Raw genomic sequence first — 22,038 nt, 5'->3', positions numbered from 1 at the left:
ATGGGTCATTTTAGAGTGACTAAAACCATGGCCATACTCCACGATCATTTTTTCTGGCCAAAAATGAAACGTGATGTGGAAAGACTTTGTGAACATTGTATTGCTTATAGGAAGGCTAAGTCGCGCATCAAGCCCCATGGTTTGTATAAACCTCTTCCCATTCCCGAAGCACCTTGGATTGATATATCCATGGATTTTGTGTTAGGACTCCCTAGAACTAAAAATGAAAAAAATTAAATTTTTGTTATTGTTGATCGATTCTCAAAAATGGCTCATTTTATTGCTTGCCATAAAACTGACAATACTGTGAATGTAGTAAAATTATTTTTCAGGGAAGTAGTTCGATTACATGGCAAGCCAAGAACTATCGTGTCAGATCGAGACACTAAGGTTCTTAGCCATTTTTGGAGAACCTTGTGGGGAAGACTTGGCACTAAGTTGTTGTTCTCTACAACATGTCACCCCCAAACGGACGGTCAAAGCGAAGTGATGAAACGAGTCCTATCAACGTTGCTGAGAGTAATCATTTGAAAGAATTTAAAGACATGGGAGGATTGTTTGCCTCACATTGAATTCGCTTATTACTGCTCAGTTCATTCAGCCAAAAAGCATTCTCCATTTCAAGTTGTGTACGGGTTTAATCCCTTAACTCCACTTAACTTATTTCCTTTACCTTCTAATCAGCTTGTGCATGTAGATGGAAAACAAAAGGTTGAGTACGTAAAGCAATTGCATCAAAAGGTGAAGGAAAATATAGAAAAGAGAACCGAGAAGCATGCGCACAAAGCAAACAAGGGATGAAAACTAGTGGTTTTTGATCTTAGAGACTGGGTCTAGATTCATATGTGAAAGGAAAGGTTTCCTACACAAAAGAGATCTAAGTTGCTACCTAGAGGCAAAGTGCTAGAACGAATCAATGATAACTCATATAAGCTGGACCTTTCAGGTGAGTATAATGTGAGTGTGAGTTTTAACGTGTCTGACCTTTCTTCTTATGATGTAGGTGACGATTTGGGGACAAATCGCCTTGAAGAGGAGGGGCTGATGCGATCTCGTCCAAGGATCCAACCAATTTTGTCGATGAATCAATCGAGTTGCCAGCAGGGCCACTTACTCATGCTCGAGCTAAGAAATTCAAAAAAGCTATCTCGGGCCTCGTTGATCAAGTTTAAGGAGAAGCTCTGACCGAATTCATAGATTGAGCTTGGGAATGCTCGACATGCGCCCCTTGCAACCTACTTCAAACTGATTTCAATCTTAGCTAGCTAATTCAGCTGTTGAAATAAGACATAAATTCTTTTAGTTATTTTAATCATTAATTTGAGATTTAGTTGTGTCATAATCTGAGTATCTTAATTTATTTTATGTCTATTAATTATGTCCTATTTTGTATAGTATTAATATATGTCTTAAGTCAGACATTTTAATTATGTCTTAGTTTCATACAAATTAAATTGTGTTTTAGTTTGTCTTAATATTGTATTTAATCGAGTCTTTATTTTATTTTACAAGTTATTCAATTAGGCGGCTGGACGTACATGCATTATTTCCAGATTCATTAGAGTTCATTCGTGAAAAGATATGTCAATCATTGAACCTTGCTTGAGCTGATCAACCAGCTATTTTTGTTCACACCAATGGACCATCCACTTCCTGGTGTTCACACCCAAAGGACCGTCCAAATCCAAATGTTCACACCAAAGACTCTTCAAACGCCACAAGATACATTCACTAGCTGTTTCTACATTCGGTGAACTAAGGAGGCATTTACTATAACTCATAAACACTCCTGACCGGTCAAGCTCCTTATTCATTCAGCTCAACTCTTAAGTCCACTTCATTGACTACTTCGGAACTCCAATTGTCAAGTTGATGTCAACCTTCATCAATTAAAGTCTTCAATGAATTAATCAGCTGAATTAATTGAATTCTAGCTTCATTTAGTTTGAATTACTTCTTGACTATTCGGCTGGTACCTTGTAGCCTATAAATAGTCTACTTGTAACTTGTAGCAAGAACTTTTGATCTTTGAATGAATTTTAATATATTTGTGAGTTGTTCAAATCTCATTGTTCTTTGTGACTCAAATTGACTTATCTAGCTTGTCTAGTAGCGTCAATATGTTTTTCTTGTGAACTTATCACTCAAACAAGTGTGGCATTCAACCTATACCGACTGGTTCTTATCTTCCATAGATAGAGGATCATGGTCTTATCTTTCTACCATTGTTCACCTTAAAGCTCTTTAAGAATTGGGTCTTTATTCCTTAATACTGGTTCATTCTTCCGGTTTAAGCTCAACGTCCATCCATCCATCAACCATACCAACTTTGAATTATCTTTGTTAAACTTATCTTTCTTTGAAAATAGCCCTCTTTGTTAAACGAAACCGTTACTGCTTAATTTTACGATCGGGAAACAAGCGACTCGATTCCATTAACGAATACGAGATCGCATCAAGACATCTAAAAATAAATGTTATAAATCACTTAAATATGAACATCTAAAAACCTAAACCCCTAAACCCTATTAGCTAATTGATGAGACAAAACTCTTTACTAATTTCATTAGCAGAGGATAACAATTAATTAAGTCTTTCCTTGTACTAGAGAAAATTTTCCTATGTCATTCACTTGTCAGTATTCTTTTATTTTATTATTTTTTAACATATATATTTTTTTACAAATAAAATATATATCTTAAAATTAATAATAGCATACTACTATTGTATAAAATTAACTTTTTAAAATAAAATAATGTACATGGAAAAAACCATATGATACTAGAATTTCAATATAATATAATTGTTGTAAATTACCCGCTAATTGTTTTACTTCTCATTCTCGTCTAAGAATGGGAGATCCATACTCCAATTCAATTTAGTGAAACCCACTAAACATGTCACATGTGTAATTTCAAATAATTACATCCGATATGTAACATTTCAAATAATTACATCCGATAATTTACATATGCAGGGTTCTATTGAAGGGATTCTTTTTCCTTTTCTTTTTGCCGTATTGGACAATATTAAGAAACCAGATGAGAGAAGAGACTGATGAAACCTCTTGTCGATTTAACTAAATGCTAATGATGGAATCAAGGCAATTACACGACCACCCAAACATCCATTGCAGTAAACAGATGCTAAAACTAGCTCAACTGATTCAAAATAACTATAAATTTTCATAAACAAAGGTTTGACAACATGGTTTCACGGCATCTAACATGGAGACGTCGTTGAATTGCATGCTACAAGATGCATAGGGAACATAAGGGGCAGTTTTAATTGATGATTTCCCTAACTAGCCAATCCAAACTGGGGAAAGCAAAGTACAAAATGAGAAAAGACGGGACAGCGAACACCACAGTGATAAGAATGTACAGAGCAAAAACGGCTGCACTTGCAGGTATGGCATATAAGACCATCAAAAGAAATATGACAATCAAAGGGAACTTTACTGTTAAGTGCAAAAGGAAAACCAAGGACTTGCGGAGTGACAATTGAAGTCTTTCGGCACTGAAATAGTCGGTCATCAGGTGTCCTTGACTACGGCTTGACGCTGAATTTTCCAAACAGTGCATAGTACATTGAGCTCGCCTCGTATTTATATGCCTAAGCTGAACACCACCATCTGTTATTTTATTTGTGGAACAGGCAGGCGGATGACCCCCATGAATGGAAGAATTCGATTTTGACCTATCACCATTCATGCTCTCAATCATCCAGAGGAGAAAGTAGTTCTTGCTTGGAAACTTGACGTTCCCCTTGTAAACCAGCCTCAAGGAGAATAGATTACACCATGGGCAAGTCACGAAGAACGGAAGATGGATTGGTAATGTAGGGTATTTCAGAACAGCCCGTTGCAGCCCCAAGACACAATTTTTACATAAAGTATGGCCGCACCATAAAACATACGGTATATTCTCTACAACATTGAAGAATTCCCAGCATATCGGGCATTCCAATCTTTCCTCTCCACGGTTGTGCAAAGACGTATCATCATCCAACCATTCTGAAGAAACCTGACTTGGTTTCAACGAACCAGTCTTAGACCCGCTGGCTCCAGTAAAGGCCTTCACAACAAAGTTCCACATGGTGATCGTCTGATTAGCAGGCTTTATAGGAAGACAGTTTTTCAAGTGGACTTAGCCATGGATTTTAAACCTGATATATTGGCAATACAAACGGCATTGAGTTTGACAAGCAATCTCCACGAAATGAGATAATTAATGGATTGAAACTTTTTTGTGCTAATAGCGAAACAAATACTACAAAATAGGACAAACGATCCGATAAACATGTTTAAATGAAGCTCTTTTCTTTGTTCATTAATTTCCCCAGTCCCTGATCTCTTTTCTATTAATAACAATACAAAACCATTTGAACTTAAAAGATCAAATGACGATCCACAAGAATAATCCAACCAAGAATATTTGTGTACCCGACATAACGTTTCTATGTCCTGGTTCTTGTAGTTGACCCCAGATAGGATTGAAGCTCTTGGTTTGATTTGGTTTTGAATTTTATTTCAGTCAGCCATTTAAGCAAGCACATAGAATACAATATTACTACACTGTGATTGAATTTAATTATTTGAATAAAAAGAAATCAACATTAAACTGTGAGGATTCCCAAGAACTTGAGCAATGGCGAAACCGCGAAAGGCAATGGCAATTTGAAAACTTTTAAAGGACTTTATAAACCCTAAACCCACCAAGAATAACTCGATTTTAATCATTACCATGCGATATTGAAATCATTGTTTCAAAAATTCCCCAAAATTTATTTGCATTACCAACATTATTTTTTTCTCTAGATACACAGATTAAAACAAAACTTACGAAAACCATAAAAACCCACAGTTTCTTCACTTCCTCAATCTCTCTTCACCCTCATTAAGATTAACACTTTAAAGAAACAAGTCATTACCCATGAAATTTAAGAACTAAACAAACACTAGAATATGCAAAATAAAGATCAGAAAATTAAATAAATAAAACAAAAAAAGAAGGATGTAAACTTACTAAAAGAAAAGAAGAAGAAAAGCTTACTCCTTTGAAACAATTCATTTGTGTTTTTTTTTTTGGGGGGGGTGGATTTTGGGAAAAGAATGGTGATGTGTTTAGCAGAGAAAGCAGAACAAAGAGAAAGACGACTGATGTCTGACGAGATGAATCGATGCGGTGTGTGTTTTTGTTACAAGTTTATTACAAAGCAAAAACACGTGTCTAAATATGATAAATTGGGTTGTTTTACCCAAAGGACCCAAAAAAATTAATTATTTATCCAAATGATCTAGGTTAAAAATTAATTACTTAAATGACATGAAATGAACAGTAAAATTAAGTAATGGGGACTAAATGGTCGGCACCAGTATTTTTCCTGATACGGGTTAAAGAAATATACTTTTGGGTGTTGGACACTAGATGGCAAGCACCCTTGTATTCTTTTCAGCCCGTATCATACTGGTATACATTTATACCAATATTTGAAAGACAATTTAGGATGTTGGCACACTGATGGCCGGCACCCCTTTATCAGATAAAAGAATTATTTTTTTCAGAAGTGCTGGCACAATGATAGTTGACACCCCTTTTATCTAATTAAAAAATTTGGGTATTGGCACACCAATAGTTGGCACCCCTTTTAAAATTAAAAAAAAAAATTGGAGTGCTGGAACACTGGTGGCCAGCACCCCAGTACCAGATAGACCTGTCCATGGGCCGGGCCGGGCCGAGTTCGGGTCGGGCCCACAAAAAATTTTCAGCCCTTTTACTAGGCCTGGGCCCAGCCCGGCCCGAAATATGGGCCTGAGATTTTGCCCAGACCCGGCCCAAAGAAAAAATATGAGGCCCGAGCCCGGCCCGGCCTGGCCCGTTTTTAATTAAAATTAAAATTATTTTTTTAATAAAATTAAAACTAATTGTTATTAAAATTAATTGTTAGTAAATTTATCAAATTATTAATTGTTAATTGTATTAATTGTTGTAATAAAAACTAACATTTGATTAGTAAATTTATCAAATTATTAATTGTATTAATTGTATGAATTGTTGTAATAAAATCTAACATTTGATTAGTAAATTTATCAAATTATTAATTGTATTAATTGTTGTAACAAAATCTAACATTTGATTAGTAAAACAAACTTGATGTTTTATTATTATTATTTTGTAACACTAGTCAAGGAAATGAAAGTAAATAAACTTAAAATAAAAAAATATTATATTTTAAAAATAAAAAATATATATTTAATATTTTTCGGGCCGGGCCCGGGCCAAAAAAATCTTGCCCGAGGCTCGGCCCGGCCCATTTTTTAAACGGGCCTAAAATTTTGCCCAAGCCCATATTTCGGGCCTATATTTTTACCCAAACCCTCCCATATTTCGAGCGGGCCGTCGGGCCAGGCCGGGCCGCCCGGCCCATGGACAGGTCTAGTACCAGATTTTTAAAAAAAATTAGGGTGCTAGGACATTGATGGCCAGCACCCCAGTACCAGACCTAAAAAAAATTGGGGTGCTGGGACACTAATGGCCGACACCCCTTCTCTAGAAAAAAATTAGTGTCAAACTTTCAATATAAAGAGGCGCTTTGTCTTCCATTTGAGTTTTTTGTTTGTTTTATCAATTGAAAATCGAGATTAAGGATATCAATGTTTTGTTTGTTGAGAAGGAAGTAGAAATTGTTGAAGATGAGTTCCCAAATTTTGTTAGTTTATGTTCATTTCAATGAAGAAATGATAAATACAGCTGAAGAAGTTTGTGCCTTTCAAAGTCAGCAAAAAATCAAAATGAGATTCAACAAGTGTGTTTTGCTAGCGGATTTGAAATAGAAGATCAGTACAAAGATAACTACCCGTTCCAGAAAGCAAATGTTGGGACTATTTTACAAATTTCTGATTTCAATAGATCCACTTAAGTTTTCATAAATGGATCTTGAAGATGAAGATGAAGATGATGATCTATGGTCAATAATAACAATTTATTACCCTCCTAATATGGATAATCCCAGCCCAGTTGAGTTGTTCGTGGAGATAACTGAACCGAAACCTGTTAAAGTCGTAATTCCAATAAGTCAGTGTTCTGTAATTGATTTTGATCTTAATGTCTGCTAGAAAGATTAGACAAGTTGTGGAATGTCACTACAAACTCCCAAAAATCCAAACTATGGTGGATGTTCGTATAACATCTCAATCATGTGTTCTTGTCTAGAGATTCATTCAAAAGTGTTGGTCACCATAGAAGATGGTGATAAAGGGTCCGATAATGAAGAGCAATCCCACCAAGATAATGAAGATTTTAGTGACCTCAATTTAGAAGACATCCCTGAAGACATAGATGACGAAAGCGCGGTGGAGGGTGAAAATGTACACCTCCATTCGACTGGGAACACAAGATCTAGTATAGTTATCTATAATAATCCAAGGGCCTTCATGTCTGATGTAGATCTTGATGCGATGCTTGCACGTGAGTTCCCCGAATATCAGAATATAATGTTGGCTCACCTACTGGATAAAGAATAGGATGCTGAAAAGTTGTTCATAAAACAACAATTCAATAATAAGAAAGATTGCTTACATGCAATAAAGCAGTACAACTTGAAGTTGTCTATTGGCTACAAAATCACGAAGTCAACGTATTCTTTATATGTTGGAGAATGTTGGAAAGCCTCAAGTGACTGTAACTGGTGTGTTTAAGCTGTATTAATGCAATGGACTCGAATATGGAAAATCAGGAAAATAGAAGGTCTGTAACACCCCTAACCCGTATCCGTCGCTGAATTAGGGTTACGAGGCATTACCGAACAAATACAACCATTTTTAAAACCAACTGATCACAAAAATGAAAATTAAATCATTTTCGCATAGCTATTTATAATTTACAATCAACATCTAACCAACATCGTACTCAAACCTATACATACCATAAGATCAAGTTCAAATATTTAACAAAATACCAAAAGGGGTCGAAAGTGTGATAGACTATGCTGATGATCCCCGAGCTCGTAACGCGTCTCCAAAATCTATAAAAACAAATGGAAAAAAAAATCAAAGTAAGCTTTTATAGCTTAGTAAGTCTATAGCATATCTAAAATACATATAAAAGAATCATATAATTCTTAAAATAAATTTATTGAAATCACAATTATCAATTATAATTACTAATCGAACATTGCTATATTAAGTCATCTTGTTTAAATCCGAAAGGATGTGTATTTATCTAATACACATGAACGGACAAATGTATATACATTATATGCATATAATCAATTTACTAACATAATCATTAACTACATATACTGATTTCTATAGTACTTATTGTTCGCACTTCATCGGATCCATTTAAATATAATTGTTCAAATACATATACCAAAAGCATAATAATTTTATACTTGATCAATTATAAGTGCCGAATGCACATATATACCTATACCCACCTATGCCGAATGCATACATATATACACACATATATATATATCCAACAATTTCATGACAACCGATATATATACATACTCACTAATCACAAGGACTCGAACGATTATATACTCATCAACCACCTTAAAACAATGTTCATAAACTTATCCATTTCATATAAACAAAAGCATATATATTTATACCCAATGCATAGAATCACTTAATTTAAACAGATTCACTGGCACTTCACCTGATAGGCTTATAGTTTAATTCAGTTCACCGGCACTTAGCCTGCTAGGCTTGTAGCCTGATTCAGTTCACCGGCACTTAGCCTGCTAGACGTATAGTCCGATTCAATTCACCGGCATTTAGCCTGCTAGACGTATAGTCCGATTCAATTCACCGGCACTTAGCCTACTAGACGTATTGTCTGAATAATTTCACTGGCAATAAATCCGATAGTCATTTCTCCGTTGAAATTGAATTATATTCAATTCTGCGTAACAAACATGCACTTAACACATACTTGCATAATTCACAACAATAATTTCAGTCCAAAGAGCTGTAATTCATATTCGAACTATATATGTATATAAATCCATACATAAAAATTCAGCTCAAAATTTATAACCTATATCTTTGAACCACATAGGTGCATGAAATTCAAACACCAAAATCCAGCTCAATAACTTCATGATTCAACCTAACAAATTTATGTATATAACTTTATATCTAATTTCAATACAATAACTTATACATGTATGTATATACATATTCGAATCTAACATATACATATATAATTTCATACTTAAATATATTCAAGACTTATTCATGAGTATACATATATATTACAACTCACGTGTACATATATATACACATTCATACCTTTAACCAAGTCCAAGGCTTTATACATGTATATGCTTATATATATTCGGACCTTATGTTTACATATATATTATATATATAAATACCTTTGATTAAAAACAAGTATTTATACATATATATATTTTCGAACATGATACATATATATATTTATATCATTCATACTTAAACAAAATTCAATCCATATACTTTCAATTTCAGCTCACCAAATTACTATAGATATACATGCATATATACTGATTTAATAACCTCAAATTGCTAATAGACTTACCTCGGATATCAGCGGACACGATCGACTATTCGATTACTTTCGTTTTTCCCCGATCCAAATTCGTTTTCTTCGTTTCTTGATCTAACATAATCAAATTTAACCTTTTTATTCATCAAAACATTCAATTAAGTTCAAAAATACATAAATGAGAAAATTACCATTTTGCCCCTAACATTTTGCACTTTTTGCAATTTAGTCCTTTTTGCACAAAACACAAAATACACAAAATTTGCCCATACCACACAAGAGCCGAATATTCATGGTTCTCATACAAGTCCACACATTGCATTTATTTCACACTTTAGTCCCTCAAAAATTTATTTTCACAATTTAACCCTAAATACTCAAATTCATCAAAAATCCCAAGACAAAACAAGTTAATCTAAGACATATCTTTCATTATTCATCATCAAACATCACAAAACACATTTATTCATCAATGGCATAACTTAAAATATTCATCAAAATCAGAAATTCAAGCATGGGTCGGGTAGTATTCAAAGCAACGATATCAAAAACGTAAAAATCATCAAAAACCGAAGCAAACACATACCTTAATTAGACCTAGAGATAGTCGAACCTTGTTGTTCTCTTTTCTTTTCTTTTTCTTTTCTATATTCGGCCAAGATGAAGAACATGGCATTTAAAATTTGTTATATTAAACATATATTAGCCTTATTTTTAATTTACTATATTAACCTTTACATATATATATATATAACATATATAATAAGGTTCCATTAGTCCTTTGCCACCCACTAACTTACATAGTGGACTAATTGCATAATAACACCTCTAAATTATAAAGACAACAACAATTAGGTGCTTTTATAATTAACCCCTAAATTTTCATTTTACGCGATTAAGCCCTTTTATTAAATCGGACACTTAAACGACGAAATTAAAACACGAAAATTTCACACAATCAAATGCACACAAAATAAACACACAAAATAATATTAATAATATCTTTCTAATTCAAATTTGTGGTCTCAAAACCACTATTCCGATTAGGGTCAAAAACCGGGTTGTTACAAGGTCCTCACACATACACAATCACTCGTATGTCGCAAGACCATTGAAAATTGGATGCAAAAACCCATATGCAACTGCATCATTTCGTTGGTGAAAGACATGCCCATTATCCCTATATCGATCCATATTGCAGACATGCAAGCTTGATTCAAATAAAGTGTTTCCTACAAGAAGGCATGGTGGGCGAAGTAAATGGCAATGCAACAATTGTATGGTGACTGGGATGTGTCATAGAACAAAGTTCAATGGTTGGCAGCTGCGACGCGAGAGTATGTGTTGGGAATGGTGACTAATTTGCAAACATTGCCACATAGAGGCCCAGACGGCGCGATAGAATTGGGGAAACGAGTTTTCCACAGATTCTTTTGGACGTTCGAGCCGTGTATTAAGGCATTCCCTCACTGCAAGTCGTTGGTGAGGGTGGATGGTACCTAGCTCTACAGAAAATACATGTAAATACTCTCGATTGCGGTTGCACAAGACGACAATCAGAATGTACTTCCTGTTGCTTTTGCCATCATGGAAGGTGAGTGCTTTGAATTTTGGGAATTTTTCTTGAGAAATCTTTGGAGGGATGTTGTCAAGCAAGACAACATCTGCCTTATATTAGACAGATCAAAGGGGCTATTGGTTGTAATAAGTTGTTCGGGGGTTCCGTGGAGGTTCATTTACTGTATCTGACACATCGCGACAAACTTCCACAAAGATTATAAGAATAAAGAATAGCACAAAGAAATCATGAACATGGGTAAAAAATATTGTTCTAAAATTGATATGCTCATATTTTAATTTTAATATATTTGGAAAATTTTTCAATGCATACTTTTTAAAATATGTTTTAAAAAAATCATCGGTTTGTATATATTTTATAATATTTGTTCAAGATTTATCATTTTTTAAAATCATCTTTGAAATATTATTGTAATAGGCCCAACTGGCCCAAGCCCATATAAAACAAAGCACGGCCCAAATTTAAAAAATACAAGCCCAATTAAACTAGTCCAACACAGTAAAATTAAGCAGAAAACCCTAGCACTATACACCCTAGCCGCAGCAGCCTCCCCACCTCCAGTAGACTCCTCAAGTGCCAGACATCTCAGGGCCGACCTCTCCATGCACGCACAAACACCTGCAAACACGAACTCAAAAAGTCCGAAAGAGAAGAAACAGCAAAAAATAACAATTATTCAATTTATTTTTCTTTTTTTTCTGGGCTATATAAAGCCGCTTTATTTTGTAAAGAGGGGAAAAAATCAATAGAACAGAGCAAATATCAGTTTTTAAGGTGATTATTAGAAGTGTTCTAGTTTTTTTTTCTTTTTTGTTTCTGTGCATGTAATGATAAAAAGGGAAAGAGGGTTTTGTTCTTACATTTTATTTCGTTTTTTATTTCATTATTATTATTATTTCTTTTCTTTAAAATACGAAAAAGAAAGAAAAAGGGAGACTTACCTTTCGCCGGAGTCGTAGAGCTGGTGTCCCCTTCGTCGGAATCGGGGCGTGGGCTGTATGGCGGCCAAAGGGTTAAGGAAACCCTAAAAGAAACAGTTTATGGTTCAAAGGGAAAGGCAAAATATTTCCCTAAATTTGTTTTTTTTTAATTTAAAACAGAGCAATGATGGCGCTGTTTAGTTTGGGGGTCCGCGCATATCAACCTTAAATGGGAGAATTGCACAATAAGTCATTCCCCTTTGCGCCATATTTTATTAAGCCAGTTATTTCGTTTTAGTTTGGCCCAAATTTTTTACCTTGTTTCAAATCGGTCCCCATTGCGGTGCAGCGTTTTAGGGAGGCAGATTTATTCCATTTGGGCCCCCTCATATAATGCGTGCGTTGCAAATTGGTCCCTGTTCTATTTTAATTTCATTTTTAGTTATTTTGTTTTTTTTTTGCAATTCGTTTTTTAAAATTTTTATTTTTAAAATTATTACTATTATAATTTATTACTATTTCTATATTTATACATGCATTTTTATATAGTATATTTATATACATATTTCTTTATATAATATATATATAACTTTTATGAATGCATGCATTTTACATACATTTTTATCATTTTCTTATATACTTTATATTATATATATGTGCTTATACATTTCTTTTATTTTGTAAATATATACATATCCACGTACTTTTATATCTGCTTTTGTATTGTTTCATTCCTATAGTTTATGCGTTCATATAAGTGCGTCTATATATATTTTAGTACATGCATGATTTATATATTTGTATTTTTTTTTGGTTTTCATAGTTTTATAAATAAGTATATATACGTATGTACACTTATATTTTACAATACATATGCAATTTTTCTTACTTTTGTACATATACATGTTTTTATATGAAATATACATGCATATTTTTGAAGATTATTATAAGTTTTTTTGCTATACATGCTTTTACATATGTATACTTGTATATGTGTTGAATATATGCATGCACATATTTTCAAATTTACTACTATGTTGTGCTTGAATTTATATATTTTATAAATACTCATACATGTATATTTTAAATTATAGTGTTTGCTTCATGTTATACATTAACCTTTTGCATACCTTTTAGAAAATATATATTTTGGTTGCGCCAAAGCATTAAAATCATCATATTTTATAAATTTTCAAAATATTTGGCATTCATGATTCTCGAGAAAGATCATGTCCTAACTTACTGGATTGTGATTATTTTTTGACGAATTTAGAAAGCCAAGTATTCATTTTGCAATAAATTCACAAATTTCAAATAAAAGCTTATTCTCGGGAATTCAAAAATTTTGGGTCCTAACTTACTGGTCATGACATTCTATTATCTCGAAATAAGAATTTCTAAAACAAAAGGCAATATTCGGTATTTTGAAGATTTAAAAATATTGTGCCCTAACTCACTAGGTGTGGTGTTTTATTTCTTTAAAATAAGAATGTTTTATTATTTTGATTCCTTCACGAGATAAAGAGTTTTCTTTTAAAATCTTTTCAAATTTTCGACACCAAGACATTAAATAATCAAATTCGGTACCGATTTTGGGCATTGCGAGGGTGCTAACCCTTCCTCGTGCGTAACTGACTCCCGAACCTATTTTTACAAATTTTGTAGACCAAAATTGTTTTTAAGGTGAACCGATCACACCTCAATCAAGGATCGGTGGCGACTCCAATTTTTGTTTTTTTAAAAGTCGACAACTAAATTTTTGTTTTCAAAAAAATGGTTTCGAAAATTATCAATCTATATTTTTTAAAATATTGATTCAAAAATTTGTAGTCATCTTTTAAAATATTTTTACAAAATTTGTAGTCATTTGAAAAATATTTTTTTTAACTTTTGTTCCAACTTGATAACTAACATTTTGAATATGTTGCATAAATAGGGTACAAGCTAGAACCATGAAGATTCAAGCAACGGTTCGCGAGGCTTGAAGCTTAGATGACATCATTACCCTGAAATCTCTAGCGGTGGTTGGGTAGAATGGAGCACTAGTAGCGAAGTTAAAGTTACGATGGTGGGTTTCGTTATGGCCAAATAACGACCAACCTCGTAGAGTCGGTTAACTCCTTCTTAAGGTATACACGTCAATTTCTACAGTTTCCTCGGGAATATTCTATAGGCTTGCCACATTGATGTCAAGGATGAGGATGAGACAATCAAAGCAGATAAAGGTCGGGAACGTCTACATTGAGGCCATCCAAAAGGCAATGGCAGTAAACACTAAGAGAGTGTAAACCATGAACACAGAATTGTATTCATGTGACTTGGAGACTTTCCAAGTTCAAGAGTACGTCGGTCATCACTCAGGTATTCTACCCAGGTCTTACGCAGTTGATTTGTGAAACAGGCATTACGAGTGCGGGAAGTTCCAAAGTGTAACAACTCGTTTTTGGTGAAATCAGAAAAGTGATTTCAATACCACAAATTTGACGTCAAAAATTTATTTTATTATTATTTTAATGTCTACAGCATGTTAGTAGTGTCGTATAAAATTTTCACGAAGAAAATTTTATCGTTTGCATGTTTAATTTGATAAAAATGATTAAATTGCAAAAGGTGTCAAATTTGAGTTCTATAAGCTAAAGGGATTAAATAGTTTTGATAATAAAAGTTTGGAGGGCTTATGTTGTAATTAAACTATCCATAATGTGAATGGACTTATATGGACATATTATTAATGGTTTTAAAGGTTATTAATTAAGGTTAAAGTTGTAATTTAATAAAATAAACTTAGCAAAATAATGAAAACAAAATTGTATCATCTTTCTAACCCATCTTCAACCGAAAGTAAAAGCAAAAACCCCATTGTTGTGCTTTTGAAGGTTCGGTCATAGTCTCATTGCATGTAAGTGCATTTTTGACTCGTTTTTAATTATTTCTATGTTTTCGGGATCGTTGTAGCTTAATCTAGCTAGCTTGGAGACTAATTTGCAAAACTGTTAAAAGTCTAGGTTTTACCATGAATGTATGTTAGTTTTTGTTTATGTTTGATGGATGAAAATGAATGTTTGATGATAGTTAAACAACTTTAGTAAAGGAAATTTTGATGAATTTGTCAATTAGGGGTTAAATTGAAAAATAGAAAAATATTCAAGGTTAAATTGTAAAATAAAGGAAATGAGACTTACTAAGCGCATTAGTGATATCTAGCTATAGTGGGATTGTATTAAATTGCATGAATTTGCATTTTTATGAGTTAGGGACTAAATTTATTGAATTTAAAATTTAAGGGGCAAAAGTGTAATTTTTCCAAAACATGATTTTTGGATTAAATTGAATAGAATGAAATTTGAATTAGTTAAGTTTGGTTATATAAATTAAGAAAAGCAACATACGGATTTAGATCGGGAAAAAGAAAAAGTATTGGATTAATCGATCGTAATTCTCCACGTGTTTAAGGTAAGTTCGTATATTTAATTAGTATTGAATTATGTTTGGTTTAAATGCCTTTATGTTATATATACTAAAATTACGACTCTACGAAAATATCTAACGAAGTTTCGGTGAGTTTCAGATCCCGTTTGAACCTTAGGAATATATAGGATACAAATGACATGTCATTAGGGGTTACCATGTTTTGGGTGCTGGTCTCATACGTCCCACCGGTGGCTGAGTTTCCAGCATGTTTTGTGGTTACTTGACAGCTTGTGTGAGCAGCACCGTGTAGCTACGTCTTGATTGACAGCTTGTGTGAGAGACCCATTTATGGCTGGAGAGAGAGCATTGATATGATATATGAGTTAGTAGTGGTTTAGACCACATGTGGGCACTTAGTGTGTGAGATTCCTGCGTATCCGATATTATTCTAGTGGTTCAACGGGTATGAAAATGGGAAGGTTCGACAAATGCTCCAGTAAGTGATATTATGAAAGTATGAAAAATATGAGTTGTTAATGATTGAAATATGCTAAGCCATTTGTTGAAAGTATGAATGCTTTGAAGTAATATGTATAAAAGCTACAATGCTATGAGGTGATTTGCTATGCTATGTCATTTGCTAACTTGAAAGGTTGTTGTTGCTTAGGCTAATGCCAAGCCATGTTGGATAGTTTCAAGTTGATTTTTATGCTTTTAAGATGAAATGGTAAGTTTTGTTTATGAATTATGAACTTACTAAGCATTACATGCTTACTTCGTGTTAATTTCTTTGTGTTTCTAGATAATTGGAAGCTCGTTCGAGCTGGAAGTTATCAGAGATTTCATCACACTTTCCATTAGTTATATCGGTATATTTTGAAGATTTTGAGTCATGGTTATAATGGCATGTATAGGTGTTTTGTTTGATGAATTCTAGCCATTAAGTGTGGATTGTATATATATGACATTTTGGTTGATGATTTATTTGGTATGATGTATATTTATGTGGTATCTTGTGTGGTTGGTAACTTGATATTTTGTTGGTTAAAATGATGATATGGAAATGTTATAATATGAGTTGGTGAATGGTGAAAAAGGGGATAGTCCATAATGTTGCTAATGGCTTGATTTGGTAGTTTGAGAGTGATCATCTTTTGGTCAATTTGGTATGGAATAGGTTAGTTGTGAATATGGCTATTTTGTATTGATTATGTATACATATTTGGTTTATGAACATTGTGGCAAATATAGCATTGGAATGATCCAATTAGTAGTTTAGATGTGGAATAAAATGGTTAACTGTTTTAGTAAAATTCATTTGTTAAAATTGAGGTGTCATTTCAGCATATTGGTTGAATGGTTAGTTTCTAGGTTGTTTAAACTTGATTCTTGCATTTGTTAAGTGTGTTTTGAATGTTTGATTTTAGGTACAATTGGCTTGTGTATAAGATGGGATATTGGGTGAGAAAAATGGCTTGAAAGTGGCCTATTTTTTGTCCACATGGGCAAAGACACGGGTATATGTCTCAGTCGCGTGTGACACATGGCCAGGTGACACAGTCATGTGTCACTTGTAGCTTTCAAAGGGTTGCCAGTCAGGCTATTACGCGGCCTAGCACACAGCTTGGCACATAGGATGTGGGGTTATTTTGTAGGGTACATGGCTTGGCATACGGGCGTGTGGCTTGGCCGTGTAGCCCAAGTCAATGAGTTACACGAGTGCGGACACGGGCTAGGACACGACCATGTGTCCCTATTTCAAATGCCCACGGCCTAAGACACAAGCGTGTCTCTTGGTCGTGTGAGTCTAAAAAATTTCATATGTTTGCAATTTAGTCCTGAATCGGATCCAATGTCTATTTTGGGCTTCGAAAGCTCGTATAAAGGACCTTATGTATATTTTTGATTGATTTTGTTATGTTTTACCTTGTGATTTATTTATGATAATAAATTGTTCGTTATTTGACATTATGCTTCGGTAATACTTCGTAGCCCTAATCCAGTGACGAATATGGGATAAGGGTGTTACACAAAGTCTTCGATATCCGTGTACACATGTTCATGCAGCGCGTGCAACATCAAACCTAGACGTTGAACAATTCATAAATTATGTCTACATGCTACAATGCACATTGCGTATCTAGGGAAACGAATTTCTTGTAATGTCAGATGGCTCAAACTAAGAAATTCCATCGCTTGCTTTCAAGATGCTACCAGATCATAGTCTCTATAGACATCCTAAGGTCAACCACCTTCGGCGAAGATTCGAAATGACATGGATGTCAGGGAGATGAGGGAATCCAAATAGTACGAATTGTGCTAAAATTCCAGCCAGAACCGATCTACTTGCCCACATTGAGTCTATTGTGCTAATCAATCTTCTCGTGATGCCCACTTGGAAAATGATGAGTGATTTTTTATTTGTATCTATAAGTAAATCAATTTTGTATCTAATGATGAAAAAAAGTTTTAATTTGTATCAATTAATAACCCTAACTAGTTTTAATTTTAAAATATGGTTGTATAATTAATTATGGTTGTAAAATATTTAATTTTAAAATTAAATATTGTTGTAAAATTAAATAAATTAAAGGGTAAACTACAAAAATAGTCACTTTTGTTTGTTTCAGGTTACATTTTAGTCACTTATGTTTGAAATGTTACGTTTTAGTCACTTATGTTATTATTTTGTTACGTAGTGATCACTCTTCCATTAAGTTCCGTTATCTCCCTAACAGTAATCCTACATGGCAATCCAATTAGATTTTAAGTGCCAACTTGAATTTCCTAAATCTTAGTTAAAAAACAATTCATCTCCCCCTTTTTTTTTTAGTTTTCTTTTTCAATTGACTAATAATAAAGCTATTATCATCAGAATTTTTTATTCACCTATAAAAACAAAAGAAGATTCAATTAAGGGTTCAAGTATGTCTTCTTCACCAACCTATGACTTAAAATCAAGCGGTTGTCGACAAATTTATGTAATAAGATGAACTGCAATGACTACAGCATGTGAAAACCAAGCCAAAACCTGAAAAAGCAAAGGGTTGCCATTACAACACTTGGAGACTTTCCGAAGGAAAGTCCAGAGGCAATGGAACAGATCACCATAAGCATCAAGGTGAGTCCATAAACTCGTTTTCGGCCTAATTTATCACCGAGCCAACCAAAGAAAAGCTATCCAGCTAAAGTTCCACAAAAAGCCACACCATTAACAGCAGTTGCAATACAATAAGACAAAGTTCAGGCTTTTTAAAAAGTGCATCGAAATAGTAAATACGACCGAGTAATTTTGTGATAAGAGAGATGCTAAAAAGGTCATAAGCGTCAGTGAAGAAACCCATTCCAGCAATCACAATTGCTGTGAAATGGTACCATTGTGTCTTTGCTGCATCCAATGCATTAAGAACTCCAAGCTGGTTTGCCATTTCTGTCTTTTTTTACCTGACCAAATCAAGTAGAAAATTAACAAAACATAGGAATTCTGAGTTTTCTTTGAATAAACAATCCCATGTCAAATAAAAATGAAAAAAGCCCCAAGTTAAACAAAAGCTAGTTCAACCATTAAAACAAACTGTTTTGGCTTTTCATTCTAAGATGTTGACTGGAACATCATTTTTTCACATGCTGCAATCATTGCAATTCATCTTATTACATAAATTTGTCAACAACCACTTAATTTTAAATCTTAAAACATAAATTTGTCAGTGAAAAAAATATACATGAACCCTCTATTGAATCCTCTTTTGTTTTTATAAGTAAATAAAAAATTCTGATGATAATAACTTTCTTAGTTAACTGAAAAAGAAAACTAAAATAAAGGAAAAAATGAATGGTTTTTTTAACTAAGATTTAAAGTTTTAAATTTTTAATTAATTAAATTTATTTAATTAAAAATCTATTCTCATCCCATTAGAAAATCTAAGTTGCACTTAAAATCTAATTGGACTATCACGTACAATTACCGTTAGAGAGATAGATAACAAAACTTAACGGAAGAGTAATTACTTCGTAACAAAATAATAACATAAATGACTAAACATAACATTTCAAACATAAGTGACTAAAATGTAACTTAACAAATAAAAGTAACTATTTTTGTAGTTTACCCTAAATTAAAATGAAATTAATTTTAAAATTCAAAATTAATTAAAGAAATAAATTAATTACAATTTAAAATATTATTTTAAAAAATCAAAATTAATTAAAGAAACAAGTTAATTACAGTTTTAAATAAAATTAATTTTAAAAAATCAAAATTAATTATAGAAAATGGGATGACAGAAGATGCGATGTGGAAAAAATTACCAATTTTTTCGATTTAGGGGTTGCTAGGAAAATTCTGTGTACTCCCCTTGCTTCGAAGGCCCAGGAAGATGCGGTCATTTGGCAAGCAGAGCCCTCAGGAGAATATATCGTTCGGAGTGGGTATAGGTAAGAAGGCCTCGAGTATGCAAATACAATAGAAGGGGACAATTCCTATATACCTTATTACAACAAATTATGGCAGCTTAATTTGCCAGAAAAGGTCAAAATCATTTTCTGGCGTATTTTCAATAATCTAATTCCAAATTCCTATAATTCGTACAATAAAAGATTGGTTGGAGCAGCGACTTGCCCAAAATGCTTGAGAAGTGAGGAGACGTTGGAGGATGGTTTTCGCAACTGTCCGTTTGCAATTGAAACCTGGCATCTGTTAGACATCAGATGGGAGGGAGTAAGGAATGATGAAAGTTATCAACAGTGGATTCAAAATTTTTTTCACATTCTGCATAGTTTTACCTGTCGAAAGATTGTTTGTGCAGTTTGGTCTCTTTGGTCTACAAGAAATAAATGGGTTCACACCAAAACGTTCATCTCACCACGGCAAATATTGAGGCAGACCATTGATTTTTTTGAATGAAATAGATGAGATTGCAAAGAAACTACCTGTCACCAAGGTGGGGTGCGAGAGGTGCAGGCCACCGGAAGTCCCTTTTATAAAAATCAAATTTGATGCCGCTTTCCAGGCTACCACATCAATATCTTATTCGGGAATAATTGTTAGAAATGGCAGATCGAGAATTTTAAGTATGAGAGCCGTTAAAAATGAGAACATACCTTCACCTTTCGCGGCCGAAGCTCTTGCATGCCTCCAACCGCTCAAAGTGGGGGGGGGATCTGGGGTTGAGGGAGGTGATGGTGGAGGGTGATTCATTATCTGTGATAAAGAAAGCAAGATCGGAAAATCTGGACAGATCAGCCATTGGCCCTTACATTTTGGACATAAAAAATGAAGCAGGGAAGTTCAAGGAGGTTCGCTTCACCTAAGTTTCACGTTCGGCGAACAGATCTGCGCATTGTCTGGCAACGGAGGATTTTAGAAGGGAAGCTGGCTGGGGTCTCGACCAAGACACGCTAGAGTTGTTCGTGGCTCGAGAGAATCGGAACTCTTTCACTTACTCCGGCGAGGAAGATGTGTAGGTGACCGGATAGAACGATTTGTTTCTTCGAAAGGATTGTGAAGGGTGGAGAGGAAGTGAAGAATCTGGACAGTTGCTTTGGAACGGGAAAAGGAAATGTTTCATTTCCAAAAGATAATTCATTGACCTGTTCGTTTCAGTTTGGCGTGCCCCGAGAAGTCGCGTGCATTTTTTAGTGGGACTGGGCTCCATTTACTATGCCGGGGTTTTAAATTTTATTTTATTTCTTTTTTATTTTTCTTTTCTTTTTCAGTTTTGCTTCGGTTCAGTGAAACTGTCTTTTATTATATTGGTTTATTAATAAATTAACCCAACTAGTATTTATTCAAAAAAAATTAAATCGAAATTAATTAAAGAAATATAAATTAATTACAGTTTAAAATAAAATTAATTTTAAAAAATAAAAATTTAAAAACCAATAAATTAAATTTAAAAATCAAGAAATAAGTTAATTAAAGTTTAAAATAAATTTTATATAGAAAACAAAATAAATTAAATAAATAGTGATGGGACGGGTCAATGGGCCATGGCCATATAATAGTTGACACATGACATTGGATTGGGCCTGGGAAGGCCAGTTTAACACCCCTAACTCGTATTCACCGAAATAGGTTACAGAACATTACCGTAAAAATGTAACTTATAATCATTTATTTCTAAACATTTCATAAATCATATCATAATCCATTCAAACACATGCATATCTTCTCATATTTGAGCTCTCGAGGCCTACAAAAAAACATTTTAAAACGATTTGGGACTAAATCAGAAACATTTAGAACTTTATGGAACAAGATGGAAATTTTCACATTGCAAGGGTCACACGGCTGAGACACACACCTGTGTCCAAGTCGTGTAACAATCAAATAGGGACACATAGCTGGGTCCCAGCCCGTGTCTGTGCCCGTGTAACTCACTGACTTTGTAACAGCTCATTTTTAGTAAAATTGGAACAGTGGCTTTAAGACCACAAATCTAAAGTCAAAAAAATTTATTTTTATTATCATTTTACGGTCTATAGCATGATAGAAATACCGTATAAAAATTTCATTAAGAAATTTTACCGTTTACATGCTTAATTTGATAAAAAGGACTAAATCGCGTAAAGTGCAAAAGTTGAGTTCTTATAG

General features: G+C 33.7%; 2 protein-coding genes and 2 long non-coding RNA genes across 6 annotated transcripts; all 4 read right to left on the bottom strand.

Annotated features, from left to right (window-relative positions):
• Positions 1-3,162: 3,162 nt before the first annotated feature.
• LOC107945397 (uncharacterized) lies at positions 3,163-5,214 on the bottom strand. 2 transcript variants are annotated; one of them, XM_016879381.2, is made up of 2 exons: positions 5,028-5,214; positions 3,163-4,167 (listed from the first exon to the last, which is right to left on the bottom strand). In XM_016879381.2, the coding sequence occupies exon 2, from the start codon at positions 4,095-4,097 to the stop codon at positions 3,285-3,287; it is 813 nt and encodes a 270-aa protein (XP_016734870.1). In that variant the 5' UTR covers positions 4,098-4,167; positions 5,028-5,214; the 3' UTR covers positions 3,163-3,284. The 2 variants fall into 2 exon arrangements, with proteins under 2 accessions (XP_016734870.1, XP_016734871.1); XM_016879382.2 differs by having other exon boundaries at positions 5,055-5,185.
• Positions 5,215-7,977: 2,763 nt separating this feature from the next.
• LOC121225075 (uncharacterized) lies at positions 7,978-9,617 on the bottom strand. Its single transcript, XR_005922859.1, has 3 exons — positions 9,570-9,617; positions 8,667-8,859; positions 7,978-8,025 (listed from the first exon to the last, which is right to left on the bottom strand). It is a non-coding gene; the product is annotated as an uncharacterized lncRNA (long non-coding RNA).
• Positions 9,618-11,468: 1,851 nt separating this feature from the next.
• On the bottom strand, positions 11,469-12,379 carry LOC107947449 (uncharacterized). The gene is made up of 2 exons (XR_001697122.2): positions 12,057-12,379; positions 11,469-11,733 (listed from the first exon to the last, which is right to left on the bottom strand). It is a non-coding gene; the product is annotated as an uncharacterized lncRNA (long non-coding RNA).
• Positions 12,380-18,459: 6,080 nt separating this feature from the next.
• Positions 18,460-21,154, bottom strand: LOC107945396 (uncharacterized). Of its 2 annotated transcripts, XR_001696534.2 has the most exons (6): positions 20,753-21,154; positions 20,547-20,646; positions 20,376-20,471; positions 20,229-20,266; positions 19,755-20,139; positions 18,460-18,890 (listed from the first exon to the last, which is right to left on the bottom strand). XR_001696534.2 is itself a non-coding variant. In XM_016879379.2 (5 exons), exons 2-5 carry the CDS (start codon positions 20,641-20,643, stop codon positions 20,008-20,010), a joined length of 363 nt encoding a protein of 120 aa, XP_016734868.1. In that variant the 5' UTR covers positions 20,644-20,646; positions 20,753-21,154; the 3' UTR covers positions 19,751-20,007. The 2 variants fall into 2 exon arrangements, 1 of the variants encoding a protein (XP_016734868.1); XM_016879379.2 differs by lacking the exon at positions 18,460-18,890 and having other exon boundaries at positions 19,751-20,139.
• Positions 21,155-22,038: the final 884 nt, after the last annotated feature.

This window comes from Gossypium hirsutum, chromosome D13, assembly GCF_007990345.1.
Source record: "Gossypium hirsutum isolate 1008001.06 chromosome D13, Gossypium_hirsutum_v2.1, whole genome shotgun sequence".
Taxonomy (NCBI): Eukaryota; Viridiplantae; Streptophyta; class Magnoliopsida; order Malvales; family Malvaceae; genus Gossypium; species Gossypium hirsutum.
This window is presented reverse-complemented; position numbering and strand designations above follow the sequence as displayed.

What these genes read in the sequence shown, in the direction of transcription:
- LOC107945397 (XM_016879381.2), bottom strand. Translation starts at nt 4,097, where the DNA reads ATGTGGAACTTTGTTGTGAAGGCCTTTACTGGAGCCAGCGGGTCTAAG.
- LOC107945396 (XM_016879379.2), bottom strand. Translation starts at nt 20,643, where the DNA reads ATGAATCACCCTCCACCATCACCTCCCTCAACCCCAGATCCCCCCCCC. An exon ending in TTCGGCCGCGAAAGGTGAAG is followed by an intron (nt 20,472 to 20,546) that starts GTATGTTCTCAT and finishes TTCCCGAATAAG; the next exon opens with ATATTGATGTGGTAGCCTGG. An exon ending in CACAAACAATCTTTCGACAG is followed by an intron (nt 20,140 to 20,228) that starts GTAAAACTATGC and finishes GATGTCTAACAG; the next exon opens with ATGCCAGGTTTCAATTGCAA.